Here is an 11,891-nt window from a genome sequence, read left to right as displayed (position 1 = left end):
TCTAGCCTCTTTCCAGAAGCTAGACCCTTGATGTGCCTTGTAAGTCTAGACGATGCATTTCTTGAGTTGGAACAAAGGATGTAGTATTTTATGAATCCCCCAAGACTGTTATATCCAAAGCTCTACGTCAAGACAGGGGAGGTTGTCAAGGAAGCAAGCTCTGTAGTACGAGGCTCTCTCGGCCGAAAACTTTGATACGGTTGAACCCCAGCGCCAACCTTGCTTATCCGGTCCGATCAGCCCGGGAACCACCCAGTCCACTTTGCTCCGAGCGAACGAGCGGTGCCTCTTTCCTATGCTGAGTTCATACTGGGGCCTTGGGCTTTTGTTATACAGGGTTTTACATAAGAATCCTCTAGCTCTCAGGAGAGCTATACGCGTATCTGATTCATCGTCAAGCGGCGTCCAGGGAGGAAGAGAATGGCATGCACTGGAGGCGATAGGCAAATACACATTGAGACCAAAACCGATATAGGCATCGTGACTTGCAATTTATGAACAATGTTGTAGAATACTAACTGAAAATGTATTGATCTCCGTGGTAATAATACGCCAACTAATGACAGAATTAATCGCTATGGTGATATGCACTAAATAATAACAGGATCTATCGCAGTAATATGTATGTCAAACAAAATCTCCTCTTTCCAATCGCTCTTTGATGAAAAAGCATCGAAATCATCCGAGCACAAGGTTTCTGGCGGCAAATTCCTCATCGAGTCTTTTGTACCACGTTTGCTCCGCTTCTCCTCCAAGGGGATGATCAGATTCCATCAAATTCTCATGAGGATCCTGATGCCTTGTCGAGTAGTTGTTGCGAAGACGACTCCATTTCGTATCGTATGGAGAGCGACAGGCCCCGAGACAATGGTACGTGGACAGCCTCAGACTCCACTCCTGCTTGTCTTCGTCTCTCTTCAGAAGAAAGTCATAATCCGCGAAGCAGTCTGGACATGAACCGTATTGCTCGTCCATCTCTTTGTCAAACACGGCATACAGGACGTTGATCGGCCTGTCGGTGTGTTGAATGAGGATGTCGCCGTACGGCTCCGCAACAATTTCCAGGTGGTGGCAGATTGGCAAGTGGATGCTGCCCAGGAGCGCTGCACACTTTTTGAAAGATACCAAAGGTCCGTCAATCCTGTTGAATCTTCCAATGTAGAGCTCGTCGTTGATGATTTTGGGGACGTAGTCAAAGGAAAACCTCCAAGGCTTCTCCAGGCTGGCATGATTTGACGTTGGTCTTTGGTCGAAAACACCTCGATTGAACGAGTCCAGACGCCGGCGCCTCCGCGTCATTTCACGATAGTTATCCCAATCAACCTGTCCGAAATCCATATAGTCATGTAGGACAATATATTTTTCGAACGCAGCGTGTCGTTCCAGATTCTTCAACGGCAAACCATAGCGACTGCCAAGAAAATGCTGGTCCATAACTAGGCGCGCGTCCATGAAGGCGAGTTTGGCCTCTTTCGAAGCGGGATGCCAGAGAACTGACCTGATGATCCAACCCGAATACCGTCTTTGGGCCGAACACCAATCCCACCAAGCCCAGGAGGAGAAGCCGCTGCAATTTTGATGGTTCTGATCTCTCCATGTGCCGCTGGGGTTCAAGGGGCATAGTTTATTGCATGCGGCACAGCAAAAGGTGTTGGGGAAATCTCTTTGCAGAGCCCTTGTGAACTCAGCAACGTCGCTATGCTTGAGGGCTAGCTTTCCCCTCGGGAAAAGACCATCCACTGCCTGGTAAAGGTCCTTGCGAGTCATGGCTAGAGACATGATGCTGGATTTTGGCAAATAGTCTGTGATCTTGGCCAAAATATCCAGTGGGCAATCTGCGAGAATGCATAGCGATGTCGATGGCGATGGCGAGAATGGGACTGGGGATGATTCATCTTGCGCGGAGCTCATGGTGGTATCTTCCGGCTCTGTACGTTTCTCAGACGCATTGACGTTGACACTCATTGGAAGCCAATGATTGTTGTTATGTAACCTGAACATTGTGATGATCAGTTGGGTATTGATTTGGTTGTTGGATAGATGACGCTTCAGAGCAGTGTGACGACCAGCTTGGTATTTATTTGATTGTTGGATACAAGATACTTCAAATCAATGTGAATATATTGGTCGTCTCTTGGCTATTCTGTTCTGTGGTGATGTGAATAAACAGGATGCAAACGAACTTTCCAAGAACGGGCATTTTATACACTTCATGGTGCTCCGAGTACGTCCCCATTTCAGGGATATGAGTCTTTTATTTGGATATTGATATACTTTGTGGCAAACGCTTGCCCAGTTATCGTATACATTAAAGTACTTATTCCGCGCTGGGAAGCTCTTATAGTTGGCGGTGGAAAAGACCCGTAGATACATATATATGGACCGAATCTGGCCTATCTTTAGATTCAACGCCGCGAGGCGTCCCTATGTGGGAAACAATTGAGTTTGGTCTCCTACAATAAACTTCGACGTCCATCTGTTCATCGGTGACGAGCAAATACATCTAGAAAAGTCCCAAACTCCAAAGCTCTCTACGGCCCAGGGCAAGTGGTACACAGAAGAGTAAAGGCATACATGTACCTGGCTCCTACGATCTAGATATTAACTTCATTATGCGATAATGTGGATGATCTTTTGTGGGTGCATTATCGGTTTGAGGCGTATGGGCGTAAATCGAACAAATTCTATTTTGTTTCGATAGCGATAGTAGTCACGATATCACCACTTACACAAGCTTTCAACACCCACCTTTTCCTAGAACATGTAGCCTGAGATATCTCTGTGAATATTCATGCACATGGTCCTTCTCACATTGAAGAGCCCTACAACCATCATATGTAAATAATAAAATACTACACCTATTACAACATCTCGCACGTTCTCTCTCCTTCTTTCGCCGGGTGCGAAGTGGTTTGTGGGCATGTAGTGATGACACAGTGTGCACTGTACAGCAACACAGTACGCCGGATGATCCCTCCCGATTTCCCGACCTCGCCTGATCCACTTGCAGCTTCATCTCAGATCGCTGCTTCACGATCTCCTTCCAAACGCCAAACTACAAGCCATTGGAAGCTGACGCGGCGCCGTGTTGCGCCAATCATGTCTGCCTCACTTCTCCGACCGCGCTTGGCCGCCACAGGCCTCAGAGCCGCTCCCCGACCGACGATATGCCCGCATTCGCATAAATCCATCCCCCGGCGCCACAACTCGAGCTCGACAAGCACCGGCAGCAGCTCCGGCAGCGGACTCAAGGTCGCGGCCTACAGCGGAGCGCTCGCTGCAGCCCTCTACGTCTCTTACCTCTATGCGACCGATACGCGAGCGTTTGTCCACCGATATGTCGTCCCGCCGCTGCTTCGAACCGTCGTTCCCGACGCTGAGGATGCGCACCACGTGGGTGTCAATGCGCTGAGGTTCCTGTATGAGGCGGGCTTGCATCCTCGAGAGCGCGACTCTACGGCCAACGACTCCAGTCTCTCAGCCTCCGTCTTTGGGCACCAATTGGCAAATCCCATCGGCATCTCTGCGGGTCTCGACAAGGACGGCGAGATTCCCGATGCGCTGTTTGCACTAGGAGCTGGCGTTGTTGAAATCGGAGGCTGCACGCCGCTGCCTCAGGAGGGAAACCCCAAGCCTCGTGTCTTCCGGGTGCCTATTTTGGACGGAATGATCAACCGATACGGCCTCAACTCGAGGGGGGCAGACGACATGGCGATCCGCCTGCGCGACCGACTGCGACGATTCGCGCGCTCGATAGGAGTTAGCGAGGAGGAAATCATCAGTGGCGAAGCCGGTGTTCCTGTGGGCAGCTTGAAGCCTGGACGGGTACTTGCGGTGCAAATCGCCAAGAACAAGGAGACAAACGAGAAAGATGAGCAAGCCATTGCTTCGGACTACGTCTACTGCACAAAGCGGCTGGCTCGCTATGCCGATGTTCTGGTCGTCAATGTCAGCAGCCCCAACACCCCTGGCCTTCGAGATCTGCAAGCCACGGAGCCCCTATCACGACTCCTCTCAGCGGTCGTCGATGCAGCCTCTCAAACCGACAGAAAGACCCGCCCCAAAGTGATGGTCAAGGTTTCACCCGACGAAGACGAGGACTCCCAGATGGAAGGCATCGTCCAGGCTGTGCAGAAGAGCGGCGTTGACGGCATCATTGTCGGAAACACCACAAAAAGGAGAACCGGCCTGAACCCCAAGGGTGCCCGACTCTCTGTCAGAGAACAAAAGGCTTTGATGGAGGTGGGTGGTTTCTCCGGCCCAGCCATGTTTGAACGAACCTTGGATCTTGTTGGGCGATACCGTAAGCTGCTTGACGCGCAGCCCGACGTCGGTAAGGGAGAGCAAAAGGTCCTTTTTGCGACTGGAGGTATCACAAATGGAGAACAGGCGCTCAAGGTGCTGAATGCCGGCGCAAGCGTAGCGATGGTGTACACTGGGCTGGTCTACGGAGGCGTTGGAACGGTTACGAGGATGAAGCAGGAGATGCGTGAGGCTCTATAGAGAGATTTTATTTGAATTGGCGGCCGGAATGTTTGTATGTAAAAATTTGGAGGAGCGTGTTAGAAGCATTAAAAGGGGAGACATGATATACTACCAGTAACTTGTATTTATAACCAAAAGCCAGATAGCAACCTTCTATTGCTGCAATTGTATAGATCTTGAAATTATAGTCATCCGTCGAGTATTGTACATACTTGACGAGACTGACAATATTTATTGTTGCTCTTAATTCGTAGATTTTGTATGTTGACCCTCTTTTTTTTCGTCTCTGGTTTTTAATTCGTAATAATTCTAAATATAAGCTATACTTTTCCTTACACTTATATGAGTACTTATCTTTTATCAAGTTGTATTAAAAGTCGCACTTGGAAATATCATCAAGTAAGCCGTAATTTATTGCTTTAATCTTTACTAACTTTTCTGGACTCTTCTCCTGATTGTTTTCCGCGAAGGGACGGTGGATCTCGTACTGCAACTTCATCGCCAGAAGGAACCGTGAACATGGCTTTCGAAAAGTAATATTCTAAAGCTTCAGGTAAGCCTTGAAGCACAGCCTGCCACGCTTCATTTATATCCCGTTGTGAATGCTGTTGAACCTGTTCAGGGCATTCCGGAGATGTGCGGTCTTTCTCTTGATAGCCTTGCGTATGGACCTTTTCACCGCGGTTCTTTTCTTGATGACCCTTCTCTTGATGATCTTGTTTTGGATGATCCTGTTCATCATGATCCTGCTCTCGATAGTCTTGTTCGTGGTGTTTGGGGGTCTCTTGTAGTTCAACCTTTTGTTCTTGCTCTTGCAGTGAATTCTCAGGATTCAATGGCTGCTTCAGATATTCTTCGAAATGTTTCAGCATCAGATCTTGTGCATGACTAGATGCCCACATCCTTATATCTCGGTAAATTGTCGCCATAATTCTTTCTTCGGCGTGTTTGATATCCATTTCAAGTACCCTTTCCTCGCAATCGCATGCAAGGCTGGCCGGAGAGTGGCATATGGCACAGTCTGGGTCCATCGTGATCACCGTCTCTCGCATATCAGATTGCCGAAACGCAAATGTTGATATGATTGGATCGTCCGGATTTATGTATGCTTGATGAATATTGGGCAAGAATCCCCATTCATAGACACGATGGTGTGCCTTATCAATGTTGTCAAATAAGCGATCCTCAACAAACTCTATAGACGGATCATAGTGATTAGGTGTGTCCGCGATTTCAGGCGGTGGGGCAAAGCGTGGGATTGCTGGCGAAGATGAGTCGTGAGTTTGGCGGGGGGAGTGTCGCGCCGTTAGCAAATTGGGAGACGTAGTTACGGAATCCACCCCAGGCTTTATATTTCGACGAGCCATCACTCCGATGACTAGATGATTGCTGTTTACCGGTATCCTTCAAATCCATAAGAACATGCTTTTCATATGCCGTTTCGATTGTGCTGCTACAGGCACTTGAAGAACATTCCGACATCTGCTCGATTGTGCTTCTGGTGCGCGCACTTGATGAAGAAAGCTCACATTGCCCGCCTTCTGACTGAGTCTGCTCCTCTGTGGGCTCCTCGTAGCTAGGCAGAGACTTGAGCGCAAGGAGAAGCAAGTGTCCCACAATGTGGTCTTCCATCTTACTGGTAACGTCTTCGCTATTGCATAATGGACAAGACTTGAACATAGGGCTAGCCGTCCGAGCGTTCTTAATAGCCAAGATATCGAGTTGCTCATCGGTAAATTTGTCGGCATGGCAAACTTTTATGTGGTTGATATATTCACCTTTAGTATTGCATTGAAAATTCGAATGAGACTTTGATATGCAGCGCCATCGCAAATTATGTGAACACATATGTTTAAGCCATGTACTGCTATGGCTATATAATTCTCCAGGCGAATCGCAATCCTCGAATAAGCAGACATATAGGTCTAGATCGTTTTTCACATGTAGCCTACGCCAATGAGTAAGTTGTTCCAATTCATCATTGGTAGTTGGAGGCTTGTTCCAGGATTCATGGAGCAATTTTTTAAGCTTAGAGATGTTACTTACTTCCATTTCTTCTCGTCAACAACATCTCGAGCTGGTAAGCTCAAGAAGCAGAAAGGACAATTGATTTCTCCAGCCTCTTTAAGAATATCGTTCCAGTCTGCCTCTAGAGTTTCATTGTACTCCTGACTAATATGCTCATCGTGATTTTGTAGAAGTCGGTCCTTGGAAGAGCTGTATCCAGCTCCTCGTTGTTTCTTCAACCTTTTGTACTTTCGCATAATATTGCCACATGGCGCGGGCGGAAACGGAAGAGCATTCCCGTAATCGCTTATCGCAATACTCCTTGACGCTGAGACAATAGATGGAGTTGAGGCTCTTTGAAAATTTGAGGGAGAGAATGTCGTCGCTGTTTGTGTTACCGATTGCACAATGGTTCGAGGCGGTAAGGTATCTGTCGATGGACTCTCATCATGATGTTGATCAGCTGCTAATGAGTTGATTTGGATCGAAGGCCGCGTTGGGCCGGCAAGTATCGGTCGTTCTGCGACTTTGGTGGGAGATTGACCATAACGAGATCTCCGATAAAAGACTCTTTTGCGGCGTAATAACATAGTATTAACGAGGCGTTCTTGGATCGCATCGCTAACCTCTGGGAATCGATCGCGTATGTGATGAGCAAAGACGCTTTTTAAACAAGGCTCCAAATCATTACCCTCATCATCTTCGATCTTAAATATTGTTGCAGCTTTGAGATTTTGAGACTCTCTACTCGCTCTGCGAATAACATTTGAAAATTTGTGGAGGATAGTAATTTGTTTCACGATTTCCTGAAGGGCTGAATCGAACCTCTCATTGATAGCAGGTAATACTCTGTTGGATGGCACTTGACCGAGAGTCTTGAGAATCGAGGTGCCTTAAAAACTTACTTTTTAGTAACTCAGGTCTCTGTGATATTGCCTCTGTGTGTAAAGATTGACCGACTCTAGTTGATTAGGTATAGACATACAACTCAGGATACGATAGTTCAATGCTTCCACCACTCCCACAATGGCGTCCTGTACATCAAATGCGTCTCGCAAACGGAAATCTAAACATCCTCGGCCTGGATCAAGCACTCTGACATTTGCGGTCCAGAGCGAGAACCGTGCAAGCTGGTTGTCTACTAACGCTAATTCTCGAGCATGAACGGATGCTGCTTCATGGAGCCACGCCTTGAACGATTCGATACACCGAGAGGCGCAATCAGCAATAGTAATTTCAGGTAAATCCTGGCCCAAATAAGACATATTTGCCATCTGATCAGGTAGTTCTTTGTTCTAACATGATGGCGATGCAGTGGAAGAGTAAATTGTATGAAGATGACTGGCATTACGACGATGCCGCCCTGAGGTTGGCCGTTAGTAATGCTAATTGGTAAGATTTATTCATTTCCCGCTTCAAGTACGGAGTACATGTACTCCCATTCCGCATAATGAGTGACTGCAATGCAAAACAGTCTTGGTATATGGACATGATGATTCCGACATATGACGTGATCAAAAGAGAAGCTGTGAAACCATTGTAAATATGTATCATTCCGTCTTCCCCGCACGCGGTGCGCAAATTATTGATGCTTTACATGCAGGCATTCATTGGGCAGCCAAAGAAGATGGCAGATAAGAGAATGAGCATGTATCGTCCCATGCCATTTTTCCCCGCACGACATTTACAAAGCATTGTTGCCTTACATACAGACATTCATCAGGGCAGGCCTCCATAGACGGTAGCCGTGAAGAAGCTGATGAATGAATGACTGTCGATACCATACTAATCTCAGACCGTTCCTGAATACGGTTTTTTACCTATAAAACCTTCTGCAAGGGTATACCAATACAAACGTACGCACCATCGCCAACTCTGGGACACCGTCAAAGCATTAACAGGCTTACCAATTACAGATCACTTCAAATCGCACCACGAAAACATACGCCAATAGGGCGCCCCTAAAAATAGAAATGACTTCATCGCCTAGGGCCAATACTCTTGCTGTTATTCAATTGCTGGTAACAACATTTGCCACGATACGGGATGTCACCAGACTCTTGCGGACAGAGGAACTAGACAATGAGCTTAAAGCGTTCTATGCTAATGTCAACGCCAACTGTACTTTGATGGCGCGCGATTGGAGCCGCATAAGCAAGTCAGCATATGGAATCGATGAGGACCTTGTTTCAAGGACACTGAGCCACCTGGGATCCATAATCACGACAAGCAGCCTCAAACCGCTTCAGGGATCAATCTCCAGTGCCACATGTTATGGAGGAATGAGAGCATTTAATCAAGAATGGAATCTTATTCAAAAGCAGACTGATAAAAGTGTGAGGATTCAGCACGTCAGATCCTGCACGAACTTTGGGGAAACTCTAGAGGAGCGCAATCGATTCATACAGCGGCTGAATGAGCACGAAGATGAACTTCAAGCGCGATACCCTGAGTGTCAACCAGACTGGATATCTGAGGATCTTCTAGTCAAGACAAGTATAAGACAGCCATCTTATGCGGTGTGGAACGCAGCACAATCCATCTTCAAGGCTCTGGTGGCTTGTAGCGATTGCCAGTGTACACCCTCCCATGAGATGTGGGCTCAGCTTGGCTTAGGTACATATCGAAAAGCAAGTCCAAACGAGGAGATCGATATGGACAGTGGTCTCGACTTCGACATGTTCCTTTCGATGAAGCAGGATTGGCAAGAGGCTCACATTCTCATATCAAAAGAAGTAAAGGAAAGAGCTGTAGTATTTCAGGATGATAACGAGGTAAAACAACCTCAGACAAGGAAGCCAATTGCCAAAACGAAACAAATGCGGGTAAAAAGACTATGCGAGCCAATTGCCAAAATGAAAACTATGGCAGCACATCGTCTTGAGCTCAAGGTCATGCGAGATCAGCTCTTTAAGCTACGGTCCGAAAGAAGTACTTCCCTCGTTGATACCACGAGGAGCCCCATAACTTTGGAGCAGTTTCTTAAAATCGGGTCACGATCTTTCACTGAAAGAACAAGGCGCATTCTTGCTGTGATCCTCAGCTATGCTGTGCTTTACCTGCACGATACTCCATGGCTACAGCATACATGGAGCTCTTCTCACATCCTATTTTTCCCCACAACCTCTTCTACAATCCCGCTTCGGCCATTTATCCAAACCCAGCTGGGGCAATACCAAGAATCTAGACAGGGTCAAATGGTAGGGCTTAGCTACGACGGCCCGGATGATCTAGACCCAGACGACCTTGAACTTGAGAATCTGGATCCGGATGATTTGATTTGATAATGCATCACTGCCCATTTCTGGTTACGTTAGCAGTTATGCTCATGGAAATTTATTTTGCCGTTCCTTTCAATGTGCTGGCTAAGCGATACGGTTACGACATCGCGTCAGACGCGGAATCTTCTGTTTCCACGCGGAGATGTGTCGATGTCGAACTAGTGTTCAAAGCATGTAGGCAAGAGATTCCTGAAAACTACCAGTTTCACTGTGCCGTGGATAAGTGCTTGGATCCCGCGGCCTGGGAAGATGAGAGTGGAAACAAATTGGATAATGAAGCACTGACCTTGAGAATTTATCAAGAAATTGTCTTGCCTTTGGAAACTGAGTTGGGTCAGGCTTTTACCTCAATGCCTATTGATGAACTTGACAGAATCGCTCAGGGACTCAATTTCCCAAACTGGGACCAAGATGTGCAGCTTTGGGGTCATCAAGAGACAGCTATGACTTCATCTGACCACTTGAATGGTTATGTACAAACTCATGCTGCTCAGGAAATAAAAATTACACCACTTGGCCATTCTCAACAGGTTTCTTCAACTGGATCATCACATCGACACCTTGGATCGCCCCAATGGAACCTTTATGTCAATGGGACCCCTCCACCAACGTACGATGCATCACAAAAAATACTGAAAGACGTCGGAAGTATCAGATATCAAGCCTCTCGTTTTTTTGACGATGAAATGCCTTCCGAAGCTCATACCGATGAAGCGTAAGTAGAGAGAGGTATTACGCGTTACCTGTGTCTGGCATAGACCAGATTAGGGTTATTATTTATGACATTACGTTTAACAAACTCATTTACTAACATGAGCTATATTGCAGACGCTTGAACTATCGGAATTGGAAACGTATCTATCAGGATGTTTACGAGAAATTCATCAAACCCAGCTCGCTCAATGCAGTATCATCTGTGAAGATTGCAATTCTCGATACGGGTGTCGACTTATCGCATCCGGATTTTGAAGCGCGTGTTGATAACATCAAAGGCAAATACAACTGGCTTAGCCCGAACAGTAACAAGCCACATGTAATCACTGACCGCAATGGTCACGGCACGTTTGCGGCGAGCTTGATTCTCGACTATGCTCCTGACGCTCAGCTTTACATTGCAAAAATAGCTGAAAGCGAGCCGTCCAGCGCTGGTATTATCGCCAAGGTAAGTCATTGAGTCGCCATGAGTTGATCACACTCTAACAGTCTTGACATAGGCCATTAATCATGCGGTTTCTACCTGGGAAGTCGACATCATCTCCATGTCATTTGGCTTTCCTACTTGCAATACGGCCGACTATCACGAACTGGAAGCCGCCCTCGCACATGCTCATGCAAATCGCGTGTTACTATTTGCCGCAGCCTCGAATAGCGGAGGCAAGCTGGGGCACGCGTACCCAGCTCGCGACCAGCATGTTATTGCCATACATTCGACTGATACGAATGGTAATAGATCGGCATTAAGTCCCACGGCCATGGACCACGACATTAACTTGGCGACAGTTGGTGAAGCTGTTGAGTCGGCATGGCCTGTGTATTTATCAGATGAGACTTCGAACCCTAATTTTGTTAAATACAAGTCTGGCACGTCATACGCGACACCCATAGCGGCTGGGATTGCAGGATTTCTTCTGCTATATTCGAGAATATACTTGCCAGACAAAGCCAGCGCGCTGAAGAATCGACAGAAGATGCAGGCGCTACTGAGACAGATAGCAGAGAAAGAGCGGGGACAGACGGTAAGGGATGGATATTATTTTATTGATTTAAGTCTCTATGCGGATTGCTTGTTTGGCAAAAGTCTAGACTTTATTGACGCAACGATTCGGAATGTCTTGAGCACCTGATTATGGATGATGCTTTCAAGAATTATTTATATCTGCAGAAACTGGGAGGAAGTGGCACTTGATCCAATATCAACGTTAGGTGGCTGTATATTCTAATGAGTACCTATGATGCATGCCGAAGACTGCATCAACTCAAAAGCAATTGGATGATTTGTACCCAGGCATGATGGAAATGTTCTGTCTTGTTCCTTCAACAGAATCCCAGCTTCATCCCCATCAAATGCAGGGTAGCATGCAGAATGCACTAGCCCCGATTCAGCAAGGCGCAGGAACA

The 11,891-nt window shown here is 47.0% G+C and overlaps 7 protein-coding genes across 7 annotated transcripts; 3 read left to right on the top strand and 4 right to left on the bottom strand.

Annotated features, from left to right (window-relative positions):
• Positions 1-644: 644 nt before the first annotated feature.
• Positions 645-2,001, bottom strand: TrAtP1_007410 (uncharacterized protein; the record flags this gene model as incomplete). The annotated part of the gene is made up of 1 exon (XM_014093033.2): positions 645-2,001. The coding sequence occupies one exon, from the start codon at positions 1,999-2,001 to the stop codon at positions 679-681; it is 1,323 nt and encodes a 440-aa protein (XP_013948508.2). The 3' UTR covers positions 645-678.
• Positions 2,002-3,031: 1,030 nt separating this feature from the next.
• TrAtP1_007409 (uncharacterized protein) lies at positions 3,032-4,725 on the top strand. The gene has a single exon (XM_014093032.2). It carries the CDS (start codon positions 3,100-3,102, stop codon positions 4,501-4,503), a length of 1,404 nt encoding a protein of 467 aa, XP_013948507.2. The 5' UTR covers positions 3,032-3,099; the 3' UTR covers positions 4,504-4,725.
• A 179-nt stretch (positions 4,726-4,904) lies between these two features.
• Positions 4,905-5,357, bottom strand: TrAtP1_007408 (uncharacterized protein; the record flags this gene model as incomplete). Its single annotated transcript, XM_066113515.1, has 1 exon — positions 4,905-5,357. The coding sequence occupies one exon, from the start codon at positions 5,355-5,357 to the stop codon at positions 4,905-4,907; it is 453 nt and encodes a 150-aa protein (XP_065969601.1).
• Positions 5,358-5,718: 361 nt separating this feature from the next.
• TrAtP1_007407 (uncharacterized protein) lies at positions 5,719-6,117 on the bottom strand (the record flags this gene model as incomplete). Its single annotated transcript, XM_066113514.1, has 1 exon — positions 5,719-6,117. The coding sequence occupies one exon, from the start codon at positions 6,115-6,117 to the stop codon at positions 5,719-5,721; it is 399 nt and encodes a 132-aa protein (XP_065969600.1).
• A 410-nt stretch (positions 6,118-6,527) lies between these two features.
• Positions 6,528-7,757, bottom strand: TrAtP1_007406 (uncharacterized protein; the record flags this gene model as incomplete). Its single annotated transcript, XM_066113513.1, has 2 exons — positions 6,528-7,384; positions 7,478-7,757. The coding sequence occupies 2 exons, from the start codon at positions 7,755-7,757 to the stop codon at positions 6,528-6,530; spliced, it is 1,137 nt and encodes a 378-aa protein (XP_065969599.1).
• A 1,297-nt stretch (positions 7,758-9,054) lies between these two features.
• On the top strand, positions 9,055-9,776 carry TrAtP1_007405 (uncharacterized protein; the record flags this gene model as incomplete). Its single annotated transcript, XM_066113512.1, has 1 exon — positions 9,055-9,776. Exon 1 carries the CDS (start codon positions 9,087-9,089, stop codon positions 9,774-9,776), a length of 690 nt encoding a protein of 229 aa, XP_065969598.1. The 5' UTR covers positions 9,055-9,086.
• A 38-nt stretch (positions 9,777-9,814) lies between these two features.
• Positions 9,815-11,617, top strand: TrAtP1_007404 (uncharacterized protein; the record flags this gene model as incomplete). The annotated part of the gene is made up of 3 exons (XM_066113511.1): positions 9,815-10,488; positions 10,602-10,935; positions 10,988-11,617. The coding sequence occupies 3 exons, from the start codon at positions 9,815-9,817 to the stop codon at positions 11,615-11,617; spliced, it is 1,638 nt and encodes a 545-aa protein (XP_065969597.1).
• Between the last annotated feature and the right edge of the window lie 274 nt (positions 11,618-11,891).

This window comes from Trichoderma atroviride, chromosome 4 (genome assembly GCF_020647795.1).
Source record: "Trichoderma atroviride chromosome 4, complete sequence".
Classification (NCBI taxonomy): domain Eukaryota; kingdom Fungi; phylum Ascomycota; class Sordariomycetes; order Hypocreales; family Hypocreaceae; genus Trichoderma; species Trichoderma atroviride.
The sequence above is the reverse complement of the archived record's forward strand: the minus strand, read 5'-3'. Positions and strand labels throughout refer to the sequence as shown.